Source organism: Saccoglossus kowalevskii, chromosome 20 (assembly GCF_978046115.1).
Source record: "Saccoglossus kowalevskii chromosome 20, keSacKowa6.1, whole genome shotgun sequence".
In the NCBI taxonomy this organism is placed as follows: Eukaryota; Metazoa; Hemichordata; class Enteropneusta; family Harrimaniidae; genus Saccoglossus; species Saccoglossus kowalevskii.
The window spans coordinates 7489564-7514494 of record NC_140660.1 but is presented as its reverse complement, the minus strand read 5'-3'; the positions used below and the strand labels follow the sequence as shown (position 1 = coordinate 7514494).

The following is a 24931-nucleotide window of genomic DNA, read 5'->3' as shown; positions in this document are numbered from 1 at the left end:
TTTGCGACTCTTTGAGAAAATAGTGAAACACGACCCGTTCAATTAAAAAAAAAAAACTTTATTTTTTTGGTAAACCCGAGGTAATAAGGGGAGTAGAGGTGTGGCTTTTGACACTTTGTACATGAAATTTGAGTTCTATGAATGAATTCTGTCGATAAAAATAACTTGTATGTGGTGCGAAATTCCCTAAATATCGGGTATAAAACGGGCTGTGAAGCAGGCGACAAACGTCCGCTTTGCCTGGCGACATTTCGCCTCTAGAGGGCCAGTCAAATGATGTCATCAGTGAACAGTGATAATTGAACCCATTCATCCTAGTACGTCAATCCCATAAAAAGGCTACTATGAAAGACCTTGTTAACTGACAAGTTAAAAGTTGAAACATGTCGAGGTGTTGTGTTATGAATGCCATAACGATTCATGTTTAGTTTTTCGAAATCCCAAATAAAAAATCACGTTGTTGGTTGCGAGAAATTGGCAGAAGAACTAACCTGAAAGTGTTATCATGATTGGTTCTCCCACAAGCATATTATGTAGCGCGACAACGTTTGCATTTTTATTTTGAAAACTGTCACACAAGGCGGGGCACCCCCTCGGTGGGGGTCACTAGTAGGAACCTACTTAATTGTTTCTTATTGGACAAGGAGCCCGTTTTAGCACGACTTGAACTAGTGTATATGGACTTGTGTTATGCTCAGTATGTATTAACTACGTGTTTTTTTGTCAAATGAAATAAGATGCGTGTTTGTAACTTTGTTTCATGAGGGATGGGTTTGTATTTTGAATTTGTTGCAGGGAATGAACTTTTACCCTGATTTTCACCGCAAGTGAGTGGCCGCATCCCTTATAGAATTAATACAATTCACTAGGACGGAATCAAAGTCTACACCGATAAAGCCCCTTTCACAATTGGTGCCAAACAGACTACAACGGCTTGCGACTCGAAATTTTTCCCGTTGTACGACTCGTTGTAGCCTTTGTACCACTTATTGTACGATCCAGATGCGACAAAATGGTCGCATCTCGGTCGGGGAAAAAAACCGTGCTGCTCCGATATTTTGAGCGAGTGACGCGATGAAAAATAATAGCACGACAAGGCAGTACGAGTGTTGTGCGATTTTGCACGCACTCGTAAGACCCCGAACGAGTGTTGCACGAGTATTTTCATGTCCTACGATGATGCGTCCTGTCGTACGAGTCCGTTGTACCACCCTAAGACTATTGGAAGACCTGTCTTGCCCCCTTTGCAACGTTGTACGATTTTTTTTCACCCCCAATATAAGCTCGAGAATTCCTGAGCTTTCATCCCAAATGTCTGGACCATCCATACTGTAAACATGGCTGCTGCTCGACCAATAGCTCCTGGGAGGCTCTTGCATTTGCTAAGACTGAGAAGGCACTGTATACTAAATAAATATAATATTTGTGTTTCAAAACATGCATGGTTACAACAAAAATTACGATTCTATATTATTATTAATAATAATCCTAATATTACACTGGACATATGGTATGCATCCATGCGATTTAATTGTGTCCGATGTTACAGCGGCCGTCACCGCAATAATTGGACTGGGTATCACCCAGGACAACCATATGTTAGCATTTGTTTCACTAAATGATCCGAAGTGACCTGAGCCATCGTATTTATAGGCCAACACCTCGCGCGACAGGTGGTGCGGTGTGTCGCACAACGGGTCGTAGCCTTGAACGATCGGTTGTAGTAGTCGTACAACGGGTCGCTAGGTCGCGCGATATATGGCGCTACAAAACGCATATGTCGTGCGACTTGGTCGCATCATCGTTCAACCGTTGCAGCCGTTGTACGACTGTTGCACCCGGAAACATGAAAATAATGGCACGATTACGTCTAACGACTATTGTATCCTGGTGCAGTGGTCGTTCACCTCTCGTACGATTTTATATATTGCTTGCGACTCACAGACAACACTTCTACATCAGGACGGAGAAAATATTTTCGAAAAAAAAAAATTATCGCACGAGTGAGGCGCCAATTGTGAAAGGGGCTTAAGGCTTGGCAGAACTATTCTCTCCCAAACTGATTCACCTGCATTTCCATGATTGGTTTGCACTCACGTTTTATATGAAATTGTTATATTACAGTGCATTTCCCCTAAGTGTATAAACACTATTATGTGTTTCCATATATCATGGTACTTTTCTTTCCCAAAACAAAATAAATCAAAACAAGGCAATCGCGCACATGCGTTATTAGATCAAATTAAATTGTTTTGTAACCACCATCCAGTTCACAACTATTTCTGTATTAAATAATGTTTTATTTAGCCACAAATACGTTCTACTACATTTTTGTATAATTATACTCGTTTCGGAGAATTCTAACAAATATCCGCTTGGTTGAAAGCAAGCATACTATTCCTATGACTGAACCAGTTGGACGTCTAGTAGTAGTGCTTATAAGTGAATTGAGTCGCACATCGAAACTATATATACATATATATAGTGCTCAGGATATATTAGCGAATTTCGTTGTGCAATTAATCATGAAATCGACAGACCAGACCATATATATATATATATATATATATATATATATATATATATATATATATATATATATATATATATATATATATATAAATATAGTGCTCATTTTTATTCGTATTCAAATTTTTACACCTCGTCTTTCAAACAGAAAATTGTATTACGTGTCCGAGTCGAAATTATTATAAAACAGGTAAATGAATTACAAATTCCCCAGCCCGTTCATTGTACGATACTTATCGAACACATTATACAACCACACATTGAAATCACGGCGGCGATTTCGGTAGTTTTGTGTACCATTGTACCATCGCTGCCCTAAACAAATCGCATTAGGTTCGATAGCGTTCATGCATTTGAGTTGTGACCATGCTTTATCACACTCCCTTACGCTGTATAAAGAGAGTTTTTTTTTTATTTAATTGTATTTTACCAGAGGTACATTACTTGGGGTTTGCAACTACGGTGACATGATACCAAGATCCCGTTACAATCTCACTCTCGCATAAGCGTTCCAACTCAGAAAAATGCGAATGCGCATGCCCGAGGTAACTAAGATACTGGGATGTCCAGGTGGATCAAAATAGATGCTCACGATATGACGGATTACGATGTTTTCTGTACATTTTTGATGTATCACATTTTTTCACTTTGAATGTGGTAGTACATGTATTATTGTTTTATTACAAACCGCCTATGTCATGTCAGAAGGTCGTAGCATCAGTCTCGCTACCTACGAGATGAGACTTGAATGGTATCTTGACATGATGTCACCATACAGTACTATGCGAGTTGCAAACCCCAAGTAATGTACCTCTGGTTTTACATAGTACACTGTTGTGTTACTCGTGACTGTGTTTAAACTGTTTTATTTAGCTGTAATGCCATGCAAATTTGATGAATAAGAGTAGGTCCATTAGAAACGATTACAGAACAACTGTGCGAAATAGTTTTCCTTGCCTTAGTTTTGTGTTATTTTTTGCTTGTTTCCAAGAGTAATTTGCTGTAAAATTTGAAATATTTTTCTCTGGGAATTAGGCGTGCACGCGTGGTATTGATCCCTGCAGGATGTTACCAAGGCAAATTTTTTTTGTCTAATTCTGTTATAATTCTGATACTCTGATATTCTGATAGAGTATCTTATCGTCAACCCCCTAAATGAACTTTCAATTCTGCTGTGGCTGGTAGATTCTTTTTAAATAGGTGATTTTCCGTACAACTGCGAGATCTCGCGAGATGTACGAAAGACGCGCGTCGAACGTCTGCCGCAAAAATCGAACGATTTGATTTTGAACTCGAATTTCTTTATTTCGTAGCGCACATCGACCGGCCGATCTTCGACAGAGGAATATTGCTTCCGAATACCCTTACTTAATCGAAATTGCCTATCATCAAATGTGGACAGCACATTATTAAGCATGGAAATGTCCCCGAAATACTTTCGCGTTTGTCGAATCCCACGCGATGTTTGACGCCACTACGACCTTTGTCCTGTTTTTACGTTCGATTTCACTCATAACGCGTGATTCTCGCAGTGAACGGAAAATGGTCTATATAATATATTGTAAAATATATATAGTGAAAAGTTTAACCAATAATGTTTGACACACTTTGACTATCAATGGTATAACTTTGTTTTTGTTGCAGTATAGAAATGCATCCACGCAACATTCCTAGTTAGGATTTTTCCACCAAGAATCAACATCTCCAGAACACCCGTTGTGATGTCTGGCGCAACTAAAAATGTACGCATAGGGAAAAGAAAGGCCCTGTAGCTGCAGCAATGTGTGCGCGAATAACAGTTTAATTCGAAATCCAGTTTGTTAGTTGCACAAATACAAACATCGCGCCGTGATTATCGACAAAACATTCATAATATTAGTACTAACATTCCATCAACAAGGGACAGTGCGTTACTTTACACTTGTCAATGATGACTACGCCGAGTGGTCGTTTCGCTCTGCCTTGGTGTTACCAGTCAGATTGACCTGCTCACCAACCTACCGGTTACTAGCGGGTGCGGGGGCATGCTCCCCCATACAAATTTTGAAATGTAGAATATAGAAGGAAATATAGAAGAGTTCCAGCTTGATTTTGGAGGGTCGATGCCCTGCCCCAAACATTTTTTTCAAGGGCATTTTTTTCTGGTCCAAGCTTTGTGACACCTTACTTGGAATGTCAGTTTTCAAAAAAAAACAAGCCATGCATGGCACAGTTCCAGTTAGTTATCAAATTTGAGATATATAGTTATGTTTATAGTAATATAGCTGGAATATAACCATGTCAGGAATATGATTTTTTTAACATTAAAATGATTGACATTTGTATCTGACCGTCAAACAAGTACTTGTCCATATTGAGATATTGCTCTGGAACAGCATTCAAAATCAGCCATTTTGAATACATGTATATATATATATATATATATAACATGATGTATAACGAATATATAAAATTTGAATATAATCAGTCAAAGTGTTTAAAGAGATATGGCTCTCGAAGCCCAATCATTAAAACAAAATGGCCGCCAGACAGCCATTTTGAATCTGATCTGAAAAATAAATGTGCATCAGAAACCTGTAATGTACAAAATCCATCTATAAATGCCAGAAATGCTTGATATTTGATGATTTTTTTAGCACAAAAATGGCCACCATTCGGCCATTTTGAATAGGATCGTCAAACCAATATATCTGTCTATCTATGACATGATGTACCGGTATAATGAATATTTAAAATTTGAACATAATCAGTGAAAGCAAGTCAGACATGTGGCACGAGAACCACATTCGTTAAAACAAAATGGCCACCATTCGGCCATTTTGAATCTAATCTGAAAAACAAAATTATTTGCATCAAGGTCCCATAATGTCTAATGTATACACCAAGTTTGAAAAAAATCCATTTGTAAACAGCCGAGAAATGCTTGATTTTTATGATCTTTTAGCACAAAAATGGCCGTCATTCGGCCATCTTGAATGAGATCGTGAAACAAATTGACGTGCATATAATATCATGTATGATGTATGTGTGAAGTTTGATTGTGATTGGTCCAGGCATTTCTAAGATAAAGGTCCGGACGCACGCACGCACGCACGCACGCACGCACGCACGCATGCACGCAGAGGTCAAAACACAAGTCCCCGTTTTCGGACTGCGTCCAAACGGGGACTAAAAAAAATCGCCTCGCCGCCATTTTTTTCCTGGCCTTATCATAGTTTGTATATACCAAACAAACAAACCTGATCAAATATCAAGTATTTTTTAACCTTAGGCCAGACTTTTTTTTTTCTTTTTTTACATTAGATTTGTGCGATTCTCAAAGAATTATAAGTGAGATCATTGATCGGAGAGAAGAAATAAAATAAAATTCCATGTATAACCTTGTTTCTCATCTGCGCGAGACTTTGGTACTTTGATCATGATAAGCCCACAAAAATGCAACTTGGGTTTGTTATGTGGCGGGCGAAAAAAAGATGAAGATAAAATTAATTTTTTTTAGCAATTTTTTGCACTTATAAGTCGGCGGGCGCGAGAAATTATGCTGAAATAAAATTTTATTTTTATTTCATTTTCGGCTCTTGTTCATTCGGCGGGTTCACGAAACAAGGGATAATAAAAGTCTGGCCTTATCAATCTGCATGTAAAAAGGTCCCCTGGAATTATGACCAAAAGCTGGAGGTATTTAAGTAGATCATAAAGTTTTTGTTGATTCATCAAAAAAGCAATGTACGTTATAAGGAAAATTGTAAGGGAGATTGACAGAAAGATTATTGTTTTTCTGATTAATTTTATTTGAACGCCCTCTGTTGAAAAGGACCTAAGGTTACCTGCATCAGAACTGAACTGAAGTCACTCTGTGGACTACGTACGGTAATACCGGTAAGCAAATACAAATTTTATTAGAAACACAGATTTTATTTACTTCACATGTACTTGGACTAAGAATGACAGACTACACTACGCAATTTTCTCAGACTTGCAACAATTCGTTTCTCACAAAAGTTGATCAAAATGTTTTTGGATCAATAGGTTTTGCCAACAATGGAGTCAACTTTCACTTCTGCGGAAGATGCAATTATAGCAGAAATTGCTCCAACATGTCAGAGAATGTGGAATTCTTCATTAGATAGTCAAAGAGGGTCTTTTAGGTGAATTTTCGCTAGTCGGAAGATCACAGAAAATCAACTATTTCTCTTCTTTTTCATCATTTTTGGAATCCTCATCAGTTTCCACATCCATTGTTTCTTCGTCTTTCTTACTCTCAGTAGTTATTTTTTCTTTAATTTCAGATTTATCATCCCCGTTATTTTCCTCCTCAGCTTTATCTGACTCCTCAACCTCCATTTTCTCTTCATCCTCGTTCTTCTTCTCTTCATTCTTCTCCTCCTTCACGATTTCCTTTACTTTATCTTCCTTCCCTTTTTCTCCATCATTCATTTTATCTTTCTGTTCTGCAGTCTCCTCTTTTTGCTCCTTGCCCTCTCCATCTTTAGTCTCATCTTTTTCCTCTTTACTGACAGCATCGTCTTTCTTCGCTTCATCGTCCTTTTCTATTTTTACTTCATCTTTTTTCTTCTCTGTCGTGGAAACCATCTCTGTGGTTTCTTGAGCTTTCAACATTGGTTCATCAGAGTCTGCTTGTTGTTCAGGTATCACTTGTTTTACTGGCTCCACTACATTGTGTGGTACCGGTGGTGGCAGTGGTTTTAATAACTCCTCCCAGTTAATTTCTATCTTCTGCTCGCAAAGCTGAAAATAAAAGTTTACGCACACGAGTTTAAAAACAACAAAAAGCTCAGTAAAAAGAGTTAATAATTAAGACCAGAAATTAATCTGGAAGCGATATCATACTTGGCCAGTCTAAACATTAAAGCGGGAGGGTCATCAACTGCGCACATGCGATAATTGAGTTCCAAGCGACGATAACACACACTAAAAACACAAAGACTCATGGTAGACGCTTGTTTGTAAACAATGACACGCTATGGCCATCTGACACATGCGCAGATGACGACCCCCCCCCCATCTTTAAAAGGTTTTATAGGTTTGAAGAGTATGCAAAATTGTCTGAGTTGTTCTTTAGTCGAAATAAAAGTTGTCAGTGAATGAGTGGGCAAGTTTGCTAACTTGCTACCCCAAATACTTCTGGAACTTGCTGTAAATACTTTCAATAACTCCAATCCTCATATGAATCCGAATATAAATCCTCATATGAATCCAAATATGAATCCGTATATGAATAGGAATCTGAGGCCAACTACAGTTCTGTACACAAATTCACATTACAACCTACCTTTTTCATTGAATGCTGAAACTGTTCACTACTTTCTTCAAATTTCCTTTTCTTTGCCTCAAACTTCTCTTCAATTTGTTGGAGTTCACTTTCTAGCTTTTTCTACAGTGTAAATTGAAATTGAATATAGGTCATTAATATGCATGGAACATTTGATAAACAAAAGCTAAAGAATGATATTAAGTGAACCACTAATTTTTTTGCAACTCAACAGGTGATGCACGAAATGCTGGAAATGTGTATGCAAATTAGCTCATCAATATGCATAGATGTTATTAATTAGGCAAGAAGACTCACAATGAAAAAAAAACCAAACATAATTTACAACTAAGTGGAGCATAAAAGACAGTTAATTTCAAAATTAGCTTATTAATATGCATAGATAGATGATTTTAATCAGCAAAAGTTTTTAATATGCAAATTAGTACATCAACTGCAAGTTAGTTTTGCAATATGCAAATTATACCTGCAAATATGCCAATTTAATACAGTAACATGCCAAACAGAACAGCAATGCGCAATGTTCTCCCCAGAAAAATGAAATAGAGTATCGGTTAATTTACATAATAATAGACTGTTAATTACTTCTATTGTGTTCATTGTAATACTAAATTGGTTCTATTGTTTATCCATAATTGAGAACCCCTACTCTTTAATGCCCTGGGGAGAACCCTGAATGCGTTCATCAGTTCAGCAACATACACATTAGTATGTAAATTAGCTCATTAATATGCACGCTTAGTTTACCTGATGAAGCATGAGTGACTGTACTTGACGTTTTAAGACCTGCATACGTGCGTTGGTAACCACTGATCGTGGATCAGGGACGACTGCATCACTCAAAATCTCGTTAATTAACCGATGATTTCGAAGATAGCGAGATGCTGATATATGCTTCACTGTAAAACCATCTTCTCCATCTGAAAGATCAAAGATAAATAAATAAGCTGGAAAGTAAGATTTCAAGCAAGAAACGTTTTTTTATTAGGTTATTAAAAGTGGGGTGTTAAAAATTTATCTGTGATTCATACATTCATAATCAGATTCTCCTTGGGAAATAACCTATTGGCTAATTTATATAACAATTGAATATGTTAATTGTCTAGGTAAATAATTAAAAAGATGGAGGACCTCCACTCTATAATGCCCTGGGATAACCCTGAACTTATACATCATCTGAAAGCTTAGATATAGTACATACAGTATGCCATACCAATATACCTCCACTGGATGACCTGATAGTGAATTTTGTAGGTCAAAGGATTCTAAATTGGTTTTACTGTTCGCAACATTTCTAACTTCACATTCATGTTTTATCAACAAAATAACCTACTGTAAAATCTGTATAAGAAGCTGCGGCTTCTATTAAAATGGTACAATGCAACAGAGGGAATGCGGCTTCTATTAGAGCATCTACACATATGGGAAATGGTGAATTTTTGTTCTCAAAAGAATGGGTGCCATTTATATTAGAGATACGGCTTCTAATACAGGTTTTACAGTAATTAGGAAATCAGAGACCACAAGATTTTTGTTTGTGCCTCAATTCACCCATACAGTCATATACAACTTTATTTTTTTATTTTTTCTTGAATTTTTTTGAATCCTTACAAAATTACTCATGTTCAAAGCACTCTGTTCGACAACCATTCTGAACATGTACTTTTCTTTAAAAAATATGCTGCACTTAAAATTGATTAAATTTATCAACCATTTTATTTGCAATTTGGTATTTTAACTAGCCATTTTTAACATTTTTGAGTTGTTTTAAATGTAACTTTACCTGCATCTTCGTGGTCCTCGGCTGGCTGGATACTCATTCTGGGTTCCGGTTTGTTTTCATGTAACTGACCATCTTCTGCTGCTTGTTGAGCTAGAGAGAGAAAAGACACAGATTAGTAGGTTAACAATATTTCATGTGCACTTAAACCAGCACCATACGTGAGTGGGCTTGAACTTCAGAGTTGAAGGCATAAATTTTCAAGGCAAACTTATTTGGCATCACAGCAATGTTGTCTCAGTGAAGTTCAAGCCTTACTATACTATGAAGAATGACTGATCACTCTCCAAATCGATACAATTTTGAAAAATGTTTAATACACAGCTTCCCAGACCACTTGGCGTTACTGTGTTCTGAAAACTAATTGTTAGCATCCGGCCTATATTTAAAATTACAAGGCCTGATGAACCACAAAGTTCACACGAAAAGAGTTCTTTTTGTACCCCCCATCCCTAATCCTACCTTTCAGCACTCCCCATTTAATTGCACATGCACCTCCAAAGGACATCTATAGTTATCTAGAGGGGCATATACAAATGAATTGGGTAACTGGGAGTGAGAGTGAGAGTTAGGGTTAGGGATGGGGGGTACAAAAGGAGCTCTTTCCATTCACACATCCTAGCATTTTAGAAGAAGGACAGAAGTTGCACAACACCCCACCGCCACCCCTTTGTCAAATTGCAAGCAGCTCTCATTGAGTTTTTATACATAGTACAAACATAGAACCTTTAAAAAAGATTAAAAGTGAAATTACAAGGCCGACTGTAGTTGGCATCGCTGTTTAAGCAAGTTGACTGACTGAAAGCAAAAGATGTTTTATTCCTACGAACAACTGTTGGTTGACTTAACATCAGCCGAACGTTGCAACTAAAAAATGGAACAACTACTACCGTATTATCAACGTAAACTACAGATGAGCATGTAATAGGGGATTTTCCGTACAATTGCGAGATCTCGCGAGATGCATGAAAGACGCGCGTCGAACGTCTGCCGCAAAATCTAACGATTTGATTTTGAACTCGAATTTCCTTATTTCGTAGCTCACACCGACCGGCCGATCTTCGACAGAGGAATATTGCTTCCGAATACCCTTACTTAATCGAAATTGCCTATCATCAAATGTGGACAGCACATTTTTAAGCATGGAAATGTCCCCGAAATACTTTCGCGTTTGTCGAATCCCATGCGATGTTTGACGCCACTACGACGCTATGACCTTTGTTTGTCCTGTTTTTACGTTCGATTTCACGCATAACGCGTGATTCTCGCAGTGTACGGAAAATGGTCTATGTCACCCTAAGTCTTTAGCAGAATCCTTACCCTGCGCAACTCATTAATCGCTACTTACCTCGTCCTTTTGCTACAATCCATGCCTGGTACGCTGCTGAATTATGATATGCTTTCATCGCTTCGTTATAGTCAATCTGAAAAAAAAAACAGTATCGCCAGTTATGAGTCATGTGATCAGAGAACGTTATACAAAGTTACAAAGCTGTGCACTGTTACAGTCACATACTGAGTGCATTTATTAGGATCCTAGGGTAAAATTCTGTAAAATACTTTATTTTAGCTGGAATAAATTTTTGCTGAAAAGACTTTTTAGGTGTTTTGTATTGAATTTATTTTCACTGATGTTTGATGAGTTGAATGTAAAATATAGGAAAAGAGGTAAATTTGCTGGATTTTATTTTCACTGAAGCATTCTTTCAGCGAAAATTAATTCCAAGCGAAAAATAAAGTATTTTACTGTATTCGACAGTCCGAATTTATGCACATTGCAGAGAAAACAAATCAAGGATTCACCGGGTTCTGACCATGTGATTTCAATTTTTAAACAGAAACAAAAATGCTAGCAAAGAAAATTCGAACACATGATTAAACAGGAAACTAAAACGATCGCCAGCATTGATCGTGTTGAACGGCATTACAAATGTAAACCCACAATTCCACAATATACTGTAAAATACTTTATTTTAGCTGGAATTAATTTTTGCCGAAAAGCCATTTTTTGTGCTTTGTATGAAATTTATTTTCACTGATTTTTGACAAGTTACCGGTAAATGTAAAATATAGGAAAAAAGTGTATTCGCTGGATTTTATTTTCACTGAATCATTCCTTCAGCGAATATGGCGAAAATTAATTCCAAGCGAAAATACTGTATTCTACAGTAATACTGTAAACTTCATTACTTTCGCTAAAGGAATGAATCAGAAAAAATAAAACTCAGTGAAAATACTTTATTTCCTATAATTTACATTCTACTCATCAAAAAACGGTAAATAAACTCTATAGAAAACTTTCAAAATTTCTCTTAAGTGAAATTAATTATTAGTATTTTAGAATAGGTATAATGACAGTTGGCTTGTAAGAGCTGTTCCAAAATTCTTTGAAAAACTTAAAGTTCAGCTACAAGTACAAGGTCCTCATCTATTATTTCTGACATTGTAGGACAATTACAAATCATAGAGATACAGTACAATTCAATACAAATCATCATAGCCAGCCTAACGAAAAAAACTAAAACTAAAAAACAAAAACAAAAATAAACATTTCAAACATGAACAGATTGATTGATCAGCTTAGTCTCAAATATCACCATTTCTACAGTTGATGGTTTCCATGGATATGAGTGAAGGCAACAGATCGGACAAAAATTGGCGACATAAAACCAACCTTTTCTGCTTCGTACTCATCAATGAACACTTGTTTTTCATCTTCGGTCAGCTCTCTCCACATCTGTCCAATTATTTTACCAATCTCCCACAGTTTGAGTTCGGGATTCTCTTGTTTTACTTTATCCCATACTTTTCTACTGTATCGCATATACGGCATCAATGGCTTATCTGGGGGCTTCGGTGGTTTGGGTACTCCTTTCTCATGCTGTGGGTATCCAACAAAAATAAATACTGTTAGGGGCTTATCTGGGGTCTTTGGTGGTTTAGGTACTCCTTTCTCATGCTGTGGGTATGCAACAAAAATAAAGACTGTTATGGGCTTATCTGGGGGCTTTGGTGGTTTGGGTACTCCTTTCTGATACTGTGGGTATGCAACAAAAATAAAGACTATGTTATGGGCTTATCTGGGGGCTTTGGTGGTTTGGGTACTCCTTTCTCATGCTGTGGGTATGCAACAAAAATAAAGACTGTTAGGGGCTTATCTGGGGTCTTTGGTGGTTTAGGTACTCCTTTCTCATGCTGTGGGTATGCAACAAAAATAAAGACTGTTATGGGCTTATCTGGGGGCTTTGGTGGTTTGGGTACTCCTTTCTGATACTGTGGGTATGCAACAAAAATAAAGACTATGTTATGGGCTTATCTGGGGGCTTTGGTGGTTTGGGTACTCCTTTCTCATGCTGTGGGTATGCAACAAAAATAAAGACTATGTTATGGGCTTATCTGGGGGCTTTGGTGGTTTGGGTACTCCTTTCTCATGCTGTAGGTATGCAACAAAAATAAGGACTATGTTATGGGCTTATCTGGAGGCTTTGGTGGTTTAGGTACTCCTTTCTCATGCTGTTGGTATGCAACAAAAATAAAGACTATGTTATGGGCTTATCTGGGGGCTTTGGTGGTTTGGGTACTCCTTTCTCATACTGTGGGTATGCAACAAAAATAAAGACTATGTTATGGGCTTATCTGGGGGCTTTGGTGGTTTGGGTACTCCTTTCTCATGCTGTTGGTATGCAACAAAAATAAGGACTATGTTATGGGCTTATCTGGGGGCTTTGGTGGTTTGGGTACTCTTTTCTCATGCTGTGGGTAAGCAACGAAAATAAGGACTATGTTATGGGCTTATCTGGGGGTTTTGGTGGTTTGGGTACTCCTTTCTGATACTGTGTGTATCCAACAAAAATAAGGACTATGTTATGGGCTTATCTGGGGGCTTTGGTGGTTTGGGTACTCTTTTCCCATGCTGTTGGTATGCAACAAAAATAAGGACTATGTTATGGGTTATCTGGGGGCTTTGGTGGTTTGGGTACTCCTTTCTCATGCTGTGGGTAAGCAACAAAAATAAGGACTATGTTATGGGCTTATCTGGAGGCTTTGGTGGTTTGGGTACTCCTTTCTCATACTGTGTGTATCCAACAAAAATAAGGACTATGTTATGGGCTTATCTGGGGGTTTTGGTGGTTTGGGTACTCCTTTCTCATGCTGTTGGTATGCAACAAAAATAAGGACTATGTTATGGGCTTATCTGGAGGCTTTGGTGGTTTGGGTACTCCTTTCTCATGCTGTTGGTATGCAACAAAAATAAGGACTATGTTATGGGCTTATCTGGAGGTTTTGGTGGTTTGGGTACTCCTTTCTCATGCTGTTGGTAAGCAACAAAAATAAGGACTATGTTATGGGCTTATCTGGAGGCTTTGGTGGTTTGGGTACTCCTTTCTCATACTGTGTGTATCCAACAAAAATAAGGACTATGTTATGGGCTTATCTGGGGGCTTTGGTGGTTTGGGTACTCCTTTCTCATGCTGTTGGTATGCAACAAAAATAAGGACTATGTTATGGGCTTATCTGGAGGTTTTGGTGGTTTGGGTACTCCTTTCTCATGCTGTTGGTAAGCAACAAAAATAAGGACTATGTTATGGGCTTATCTGGAGGCTTTGGTGGTTTGGGTACTCCTTTCTCATACTGTGTGTATCCAACAAAAATAAGGACTATGTTATGGGCTTATCTGGGGGCTTTGGTGGTTTGGGTACTCTTTTCTCGTGCTGTTGGTATGCAACAAAAATAAGGACTATGTTATGGGCTTATCTGGGGGCTTTGGTGGTTTGGGTACTCCTTTCTCATGCTGTTGGTATGCAACAAAAATAAGGACTATGTTATGGGCTTATCTGGGGGCTTTGGTGGTTTCGGTACTCCTTTCTCATGCTGTTGGTATGCAACAAAAATAAGGACTATGTTATGGGCTTATCTGGGGGCTTTGGTGGTTTGGGTACTCCTTTCTCATACTGTGGGTATGCAACAAAAATAAGGACTATGTTATGGGCTTATTTGGGGGCTTTGGTGGTTTGGGTACTCCTTTCTCATGCTGTGGGTATGCAACAAAAATAAAGATTATGTTATGGGCTTATCTGGGGGCTTTGGTGGTTTGGGTACTCTTTTCTCATGCTGTGGGTATGCAACAAAAATAAAGATTATGTTATGGGCTTATCTGGGGGCTTTGGTGGTTTGGGTACTCTTTTCTCATGCTGTTGGTATGCAACAAAAATAAAGATTATGTCATGGGCTTATCTGGGGGCTTTGGTGGTTTGGGTACTCCTTTCTCATGCTGTGGGTATGCAACAAAAACAAGGACTATGTTATGGGCTTATCTGGGGGTTTTGGTGGTTTGGGTACTCTTTTCTCATGCTGTTGGTATGCAACAAAAATAAAGATTATGTTATGGGCTTATCTGGGGGCTTTGGTGGTTTGGGTACTCCTTTCTCATGCTGTTGGTATGCAACAAAAACAAGGACTATGTTATGGGCTTATCTGGGGGTTTTGGTGGTTTGGGTACTCTTTTCTCATGCTGTTGGTATGCAACAAAAATAAAGATTATGTTATGGGCTTATCTGGGGGCTTTGGTGGTTTGGGTACTCCTTTCTCATGCTGTTGGTATGCAACAAAAACAATGACTATGTTATGGGCTTATCTGGGGGCTTTGGTGGTTTGGGTACTCCTTTCTCATGCTGTGGGTAAGCAACAAAAATAAGGACTATGTTATGGGCTTATCTGGGGGTTTTGGTGGTTTGGGTACTCTTTTCTCATGCTGTTGGTATGCAACAAAAATAAGGACTATGTTATGGGCTTATCTGGGGGCTTTGGTGGTTTGGGTACTCCTTTCTCATGCTGTTGGTATGCAACAAAAATAAGGACTATGTTATGGGCTTATCTGGGGGCTTTGGTGGTTTCGGTACTCCTTTCTCATGCTGTTGGTATGCAACAAAAATAAGGACTATGTTATGGGCTTATCTGGGGGCTTTGGTGGTTTGGGTACTCCTTTCTCATACTGTGGGTATGCAACAAAAATAAGGACTATGTTATGGGCTTATCTGGGGGCTTTAGTGGTTTGGGTACTCCTTTCTCATACTGTGGGAATGCAACAAAAATAAGGACTATGTTATGGGTTTATATGGGGGGCTTTGGTGGTGTGGGTACTCCTTTCTCATACTGTGGGTATGCAACAAAAATAAGGACTATGTTATGGATTTATCTGGAGGCTTTGGTGGTTTGGGTACTCCTTTCTCATGCTGTTGGTATGCAACAAAAATAAGGACTATGTTATGGGTTTATCTGGAGGCTTTGGTGGTTTGGGTACTCCTTTCTCATACTGTGGGTATGCAACAAAAATAAAGACTCACTATGTTATGGGTTTATCTGGAGGCTTTGGTGGTTTGGGTACTCCTTTCTCATACTGTGGGTAAGCAACAAAAATAAAGACTGTCATGGGCTTATCTGGGGGCTTTGGTGGTTTGGGTACTCCTTTCTCATACTGTGGGTATGCAACAAAAATAAAGACTCACTATGTTATGGGTTTATCTGGAGGCTTTGGTGGTTTGGGTACTCCTTTCTCATACTGTGGGTATGCAACAAAAATAAAGACTCACTATGTTATGGGTTTATCTGGAGGCTTTGGTGGTTTGGGTACTCCTTTCTCATGCTGTGGGTATGCAACAAAAATAAGAACTGTTATGGGCTTATCTGGGGGCTTTGGTGGTTTGGGTACTCCTTTCTCATGCTGTGGGTATGCAACAAAAATAAGAACTGTTATGGGCTTATCTGGGGGCTTTGGTGGTTTGGGTACTCCTTTCTCGTGCAGTGGGTATGCAATGAAAATAAAGACTACCGGTATGTTATGGGCTTATCTGGGGGTTTTGGTGGTTTGGGTACTCCTTCCTCATGCTGTGGGTAAGCAACAAAAATAAAGACTGTCATGGGCTTATCTGGGGGCTTTGGACATTGGTGCTATGTTACGATATAAGTTGTTATGACAAATATTCCCGTTCCTAGTTGTTACATTTACTGTATTTTTTTAGTGCATCTCCAATATAAAGGCATGTACTGTATACAGTTGATGGTATAACTTTACTTTCAAGCTATCAGCTGGGTTTACTTTCTCATAAAAAAACTTGCAATTTTCAAAGAGAGCACTATTGCATGCATATTACTAATATGAGACATATTTATGCAAATTTCTCGGCACAATTTAAATACATGTATGTGACAGTTTTGAAAACAATCTAAGGTAACTTTCAGTCAAGTAAATGTAGAGTTACAGTTAGACTGTACTGTATGATTTCAGAGGTACATGTACATTACTTGGGGTTTGCAACATGTATAGTACTATGACAAGATACCATTCAAGTCTCATCTCTTAGATAGCGAGACTTAGGCTATGACCTTCTGACATGACATATATCAATGTTCAAGGTTTGTAATAAAACGCGTCTTACCACGATAGTGAAAAAATGTAATACACTGTACATCGAAAATGTACAGTAAATATAGTTCTTGTAATCCGTCATATCGTGGGCAGCTATTTTGATGCACCTCGACTACCGAGTAACCTAGTTTAAGTTACCTTGGGCATGAGCATTCGCATTGTTCTGAGTTGGGAACGCTTATGCGAGAGCGAGATTGAAATGAGATCTTGGTATCGTATCATGTCATGCTACTAGCAAACCCCAAGTAATGTACCCCTGATGATACTCAATATATGATCTTTGTTGAACCGGGGGATACCCCTAACTACTTGTGTCAGTGATATTTCATATTGACTTAGAGGGCGCACTGCTCTTGTAGCAGTGATACTGTGTGACAACTCTAATGCTTTTTTAACTGCAGTTGAGTTTAAGCTGCTCTCTGATTGGTCTGACTGTTAGGTGTAGGGATTGGGCAGCCAATCAGGTATAATATTGTAAATAGATTTGAATTGACTCTAAAAATTACCCAACAAGACTCACTCTGGTATTAGGAACTCCAAACTTGATAGAATGGAATGCTGGATGGTTGTATTGGTTAGTCACACCTGAAAACAGACAATCAGAAAATAATTTTAAAGATGTATGTATGCAACACAGGGTTCTCCCCAGAGCATTACAGAGTGGGGGTTCCCCAACTGTTTAATTTTGGATAAACATTATTACCAATTTATCATAACAATTAATACAATATATGTCATTTATATACTATATTGTTAGGGAAATTGGCCAATACAATATGTAATTTTCCAGGGAGGAACACTGCAACAGATCTGGTCAAACTGAAAAATACTTTATTTTCGCTTTGATTTTATTTTCAGTTTTTGCTGATGGAATGATTCAGTGAAAATAAAATCCAAGGAATACACTCTTTTCCCCAGATTTTACATTCGACTCGCCAAAAATCAGACAGTGAAAAAAATTCCATATAAAACACCCGAAAAGTCTCTTCAGCTAAAATTAATTCCAGCTAAAATAAAGTATTCTACATTACTATGTGTTCTGTCACAAATGATGAGACAAGAAAACTTGGATGGGAAATGTACAACCGGTGTTGGCGTCTATGCACAATACTGTAAAGGGGGTAATTATTCACTGGGTTTTAATTTAGCTTATTTCGCTGACTGGAGAAATGCGCTAAATTAAAACACAGTGAATATGTAAAATTTAGCATAGAACACATTATCTAAATGACGAAACCGTGAATTTAAAACCCACTAAATATGCCTGAAATGGTAAATCAGTGAAATTTAAACCCAGTGAAAATTAGTCATTGTACAGTATCAGAAAATTGTCTCTGGGTTGTAGCTAATTTGCATACTGATTAAAATAATGTACATGAAATCATCATGTAAATTTGAGTTTTGAATGAGGGGCACCTAAGCAACTGTGAAGTCAAGAGTTATAACTCTCCACACAACAATACATCAACTCGAGTTTATACCTTCTTTTTTAAGGGCATTTTATTATGTGCTGCCCTCATGGTTGATGATAATATTGTGTTTGTATATATCAATCTCACCAGTCGCAGACGACAAATTAATGCTCAATTCATTATCAGGAATCACGTGATATTTCAAAAAAAAATCCAAAAACAACTCCAGAACTTATTTTTGAGCCATGTATATGAAGAGGTAATATTTTTTTTTTAAATGATACTGATAGTGTCACAGGCAAAACCGGAAGTACAAATAAAACCTTCTTTGCGACCGATTTAACTGGTTATGTACACTAAAACACATAAAAATAAATAAATAAATGCATAAATTACAACTTACGTGGTGGTGGTGTCCCGGTTATAGTACCGGAACGCCCGACATTTCGGTAACCCTGGTACGACATGCTCTGAGATCGGCTGTTGGGGATCCCGGTCGGCATCGCCGCTGTTTTGCTTAACGATTTTTACAACTAACGCAGATAATCACGTTATCAAAACTTCTCCAGAGGTCACACAAAGGTTGGTACACAACCCCCGTTCGGCTGATTTCGTTTAAAGTGTGACCAGCTTGATCTAAAAACGAGCAATCTTGATATAAACACAACCCGCAAACAAAGAAGAGTTCGCTTCACAAAGCTTGGGAAGCCCCAATGCAATCCCAGAATGCACAGCAAAAAAGACTCTCAAGACAGTGTTAAAAACACATAGTAATGTAATACCATTTATTTATTATCTAATTCAATATGGTTGGTAAAACTTTACATATTTCATACAAAGCGTTATCAACGCCATCGAAAATCATTAAAACATTACCCGGGATGATACAATTAAAGAACCAAAGAATTTCATCTAAGTGTCTTTTCTCACTGAGTTAGGCGGTTCACATGAAATGGCGGCGATGGCGGTCGTCTTTCAAAATGTTGATTTTGCTGAGAGCAACAGATTGTGATGCGTTTGAAGAGAATCAAAACAGTGTTTTTTTTTGTTATAGCCGACTGGAAGTATTTATTCTGAAGAAAGTAGCGTATTTTACGTGATTAAAGCCTTTTTTGACGGTTAAATATGTAAGTTGTCGAACACAGTCGTGATAAAAAAATTTATTATTATTGTGCTGTTCGATCGACCAGAAGAGTTCTGTGATGTGATCGAAAACATTTATTCAACAACAACAACTGATGATGATGTATAATCATGGTTGTAAACAGTGACTAACCAGGGTCAGTTGTAGACTTACGATTCATCTATACCTGTTGTTGATCATGGTGGTTTCGATTGACGTTGACATTGGGGTGGGGGAGGTGACTGGCCAGTTTACTTAGCTATTATTGTTATTACTGTAGTCACATTTGTATTTTTAAAGAAAAAAATTCCTTTTGTACCCCACCCCTAACACTAACCCGATGTTAATTTTAATATGAATTTTTATTATTGTAACGAATTATTTGGAGATTGTGGAGAATACTATTAATTTTTTATGAAATTCCTATAGAAATTGTTCCAAAAATGTAAGTTTTTTGGCATTTCGTAACCAGATTTTCTGAAATCCGATGATTTTTCTTGAATCTTCTGCCTTCATTCTTTATTTAATTTCAATTAATACATATATACATTCTGTTCTAATGTTAGCTCGGCAAAGTTCAAGATGGCTAACGTAATATTTGTAAAGGCTGCCGTACAAACAGATGAGTTAAGAAAATCATATAAAGTAAGTCAAAAATGAATTAGTTTTTGGGTATTTTCACCCTTAATAATGTGCTTTTGATGATGTTCAATGTTTGATGAAGTTAGGGTATCTCAACGCCGTATTTACTTAGATGAAAGACATTTGAACTATAAAAAAAAAATTCAAGTTCAAAATCAAATCGTTTGATTTTTGTGACAGACAATTTGTACATACCTTTCGTGTGATATGCTAGATCTCACAGTGAACGAAACATCACCTATTCTCTTGTCTCAATGTCTTTATAGAAAAATATAGAATTTGCCTTGAAAATAGACGTCCCATCAGCTCTTAGTTTAAACCATGATATAATGTTCCTGGTGAGGCGATGGGGGGGAAAAGTGTCACTGGAGCATTTATGACTGTCATTGTTTTTGTTTCAGGCAGTGGACAGAGCTGGCCTCCCCTGTCAGATGGTGTCAACAGAGGATATCATATCTAAGACTGAAAAGGACAGTTTTCTTTATGCATGTGATCCATTCGAAGGAGAAGCATTTGAACATCTTGTTAAACTGGGATGCCGGTGAGTATGACCTTTGACCCTTGTAATACTGTAGAATACTTTATTTTCGCTTGGAATTTACTTTCGCTATTTTCGCTGAAGGAAAGATTCCGTGAAAATAAAATCCAGCGAATATACTTTTTTTCCTATATTTCACATTAAACTCATCAAAAATTAGTGAAAATAAATTCCATACAAAACGCCCAAAAAGCCATTTCAGCGAAAATTAATTCCAGCGAAAATAAAGTATTCCACAGTACTTACTGTGGCTGAACAATCTAGTTGGCTATTTCACTTTATATCTACCTAGATTTATATCCCCTGTTGATGAGTTTTAATTATTTGGTACATTTCCCACGTATTGTACAACCATTTAGTTGCACTTGCATTTCATTTCTCTATTTTTATGTTTTTAGCCCATATTCACTGGTTTTTGGTTAAAAAGTATAATTGGCTATTCCACTTTATATTTACACCCCTCGTTAATGAATTTTCAATTATTGAGTACATTTCCCACATATTGTAAAACCATTTACTAGTAGTTTCGCTGATATTTATTTTTTCTAATTCCATGTTTTGAGCAAATATTCACATGTTTTTAAACTCGCATGTTATTGATTTAATTTAGTGCTTTTTGAATATCATTGAAAATATTGAAATTAAAACCAAGTGAATATTTAATGCATTTACAATGCATGTCCAAGTCGTACGTTGCTTTACTTGCAGCCAGTAATGCACTATAAAATGGCGAAAATCCAAGCTTTCCATTAAAATAATTTTATACTATAAAATACTATATTTTTCACTCAGAATTTATTTTTTTTGTATTTTTGCTAAAGGAATGATTCATCTCTTCAAAAACCAGTGGAAATAAATGCATACAAAACACCCAAAATGTCTTTTCAGCAAAAATTAATTTCACCTAAAATAAAGTATTTTAAAGTACTACACATCACTACAAATTACCCAGAATTCTCTATGATTTGTTCCATTGGACCAATGCAGGGATGAGAATTCTCGGCGGATCCGCGTAATTCCAAGCCCCTAGGGTCGATTATCTGAAACATCTAAATCCGAGGAGAAAATTTTTTTGGGGGGTGGGGGGGGGGGTAAGAATACAAATCGTGTTTATTCACCGGTAGTAAATACGCTGTTGGGTCATTGTTGTCTGCTGCAAGAAGTCTGTATCAGTGTATGGTCGAAGGGAGACAACTTGCGATGTCTCCAATGCGGCATGTTCGCGACTCTTTTCAGTACAATCGTAAAATCCGAAGTGGTTTCTCCAAGTGTTCGAAGTAATATGTAACGATTAACACGATTGGCTGGGTTTGCTCTGAGTGAGCTGCCCTGTTGCCCAGCAGAACCAGTGGCTTGGACGTAGACTCGGAAGTTGTTAACGATGTCAGCTTGGACCCCGGCTACTTTACTTTCAGCTGAAAATTAAAATTCTCATTCTGATTCCAGCCAATGCTGGGGATTTCCTTAATCTAAGAATTACATAGTATGGTTATTATAAACTAAATTTGGTTTCCTGTTGACAAAAAAACACTACTACTCAAGTAAAACATCAAATTATTAAGGAATTTAAAGAAAAAGCAAAAAAGAAAAACATTTTGAAAAAAATGTACGTTTGCAGAATGCTAACAGTCAACTTTTACCAATCAATATTTAACTGGTACATACAACAAAGGATTGTGGGTAATTACAGGCAACATGTACTATTGTAGAGTTCAGTCTTCATCATCTGCAGTCAGAATTCTAGGGATTTTATTTTTCTGCCATAAGCATTTCGAGGTGTACTGATAACAAGTGGAATAGCCCTTTTCACATACAGTTTTAACCTTTTCGCTACCTGTTCAATCTTTTCATCAAAAATTCACAAAATAGTTCTGTTTATAGTCTGCACTTTTCTTTCAAAAGATTGGGACAAAAAAGGACAAATTTTTTGAATAAAAACTGAAAATTGACTCAAATTTTGTCTGTTGGCTCCTAAATTAGGGTTCATTGACAGAAATATTGAAGAAAAAAAGTGCAGAAAAATTTGGGTGAGAAAGTCTGATGATAAAAAGGTTGAATGGTGTGTGGCCAGAAACATTTCTTATTTTTTTTCTCTTTGCTTTCAAATTAGTATTGTTGGACCGCTATGTATTCTACACTGTATGAAACGAAGCGAACCGATTCCAAAGACGGATTCACCGGTCTATAACATCACTATGAAAGACTGTATAGTCAGTTGTTCTAGTATTGCTAAGGCTCGTAGGGTAAGTCCATAGTCTAGAATCTATGAAGCATTTCGAATAATGAGTAGAATGTCACATAGATGTTATACGGCATTCCATACCGTGTGATGTTTGCATAAATTTAAATAGATAATGAGATATTACTAGCATTGTACCTAGGCTTTAGTGGAGCGGTGTATAGGAACACTTCATAGATAAAAAGCTATATTAGGCCAGGCTTTTTTTATTCCTTGTTTCTCGAGTTTTTATGAGGCAATTTTTTTGAGGAGAGCGAAAAAAAAATAAAATTAATTCTTTTTTTCCATGAGATTTGTGTGATTCTCAAAGAATTGTAAGTGAGATCATTGATCGGAGAGAAGAAATGATAATGAGATATTACTAGCATTGTACCTAGGCTTTAGTGGAGCGGTGTATAGGAACACTTCATAGATAAAAAGCTATATTAGACCAGGCTTTTTTTATTCCTTGTTTCTCGAGTTTTTATGAGGCAATTTTTTTGAGGAGAGCGAAAAAAAAAAAAATTAATTCTTTTTTTACATGAGATTTGTGTGATTCTCAAAGAATTGTAAGTGAGATCATTGATCGGAGAGAAGAAATGATAATGAGATATTACTAGCATTGTACCTAGGCTTTAGTGGAGCGGTGTATAGGAACACTTCATAGATAAAAAGCTATATTAGACCAGGCTTTTTTTATTCCTTGTTTCTCGAGTTTTTATGAGGCAATTTTTTTGAGGAGAGCGAAAAAAAAATAAAATTAATTCTTTTTTTCCATTAGATTTGTGTGATTCTCAAAGAATTGTAAGTGAGATCATTGATCGGAGAGAAGAAATGATAATGAGATATTACTAGCATTGTACCTAGGCTTTAGTGGAGCGGTGTATAGGAACACTTCATAGATAAAAAGCTATATTAGGCCAGGCTTTTTTTATTCCTTGTTTCTCGAGTTTTTATGAGGCAATTTTTTTGAGGAGAGCGGAAAAAAAATAAAATTAATTCTTTTTTTCCATGAGATTTGTGTGATTCTCAAAGAATTGTAAGTGAGATCATTGATCGGAGAGAAGAAATGATAATGAGATATTACTAGCATTGTACCTAGGCTTTAGTGGAGCGGTGTATAGGAACACTTCATAGATAAAAAGCTATATTAGACCAGGCTTTTTTTATTCCTTGTTTCTCGAGTTTTTATGAGGCAATTTTTTTGAGGAGAGCGAAAAAAAAATAAAATTAATTCTTTTTTTCCATTAGATTTGTGTGATTCTCAAAGAATTGTAAGTGAGATCATTGATCGGAGAGAAGAAATGATAATGAGATATTACTAGCATTGTACCTAGGCTTTAGTGGAGCGGTGTATAGGAACACTTCATAGATAAAAAGCTATATTAGGCCAGGCTTTTTTTATTCCTTGTTTCTCGAGTTTTTATGAGGCAATTTTTTTGAGGAGAGCGGAAAAAAAATAAAATTAATTCTTTTTTTCCATGAGATTTGTGTGATTCTCAAAGAATTGTAAGTGAGATCATTGACCGGAGAGAAGAAATGATAATGAGATATTACTAGCATTGTACCTAGGCTTTAGTGGAGCGGTGTATAGGAACACTTCATAGATAAAAAGCTATATTAGACCAGGCTTTTTTTATTCCTTGTTTCTCGAGTTTTTATGAGGCAATTTTTTTGAGGAGAGCGAAAAAAAAAAAAATTAATTCTTTTTTTACATGAGATTTGTGTGATTCTCAAAGAATTGTAAGTGAGATCATTGATCGGAGAGAAGAAATGATAATGAGATATTACTAGCATTGTACCTAGGCTTTAGTGGAGCGGTGTATAGGAACACTTCATAGATAAAAAGCTATATTAGACCAGGCTTTTTTTATTCCTTGTTTCTCGAGTTTTTATGAGGCAATTTTTTTGAGGAGAGCGAAAAAAAAAAAAAATTAATTCTTTTTTTCCATTAGATTTGTGTGATTCTC

At 37.0% G+C, this 24931-nt stretch overlaps 2 protein-coding genes across 2 annotated transcripts in view; one reads left to right on the top strand and one right to left on the bottom strand.

The window, feature by feature from the left end:
• Nucleotides 1-6403: 6403 nt before the first annotated feature.
• On the bottom strand, nucleotides 6404-19143 carry LOC100369794 (SWI/SNF-related matrix-associated actin-dependent regulator of chromatin subfamily E member 1-like). The gene is made up of 8 exons (XM_002741099.4): nucleotides 18844-19143; nucleotides 17549-17613; nucleotides 12277-12483; nucleotides 10951-11026; nucleotides 9606-9695; nucleotides 8570-8742; nucleotides 7823-7924; nucleotides 6404-7278 (listed from the first exon to the last, which is right to left on the bottom strand). The coding sequence occupies exons 1-8, from the start codon at nucleotides 18941-18943 to the stop codon at nucleotides 6715-6717; spliced, it is 1377 nt and encodes a 458-aa protein (XP_002741145.1). The 5' UTR covers nucleotides 18944-19143; the 3' UTR covers nucleotides 6404-6714.
• A 236-nt stretch (nucleotides 19144-19379) lies between these two features.
• Nucleotides 19380-24931, top strand: part of LOC102805170 (DNA topoisomerase 2-binding protein 1-A-like) — a 51170-nt gene continuing 45618 nt past the window's right edge. Inside the window, exons 1-4 of the mRNA XM_085494730.1 lie at nucleotides 19380-19567; nucleotides 20130-20208; nucleotides 20607-20746; nucleotides 22854-22986. Coding sequence (XP_085350856.1) covers nucleotides 20146-20208; nucleotides 20607-20746; nucleotides 22854-22986 — 336 coding nt within the window. The 5' untranslated portion in view covers nucleotides 19380-19567; nucleotides 20130-20145. The remainder of the gene's footprint in view (nucleotides 19568-20129; nucleotides 20209-20606; nucleotides 20747-22853; nucleotides 22987-24931) is intronic.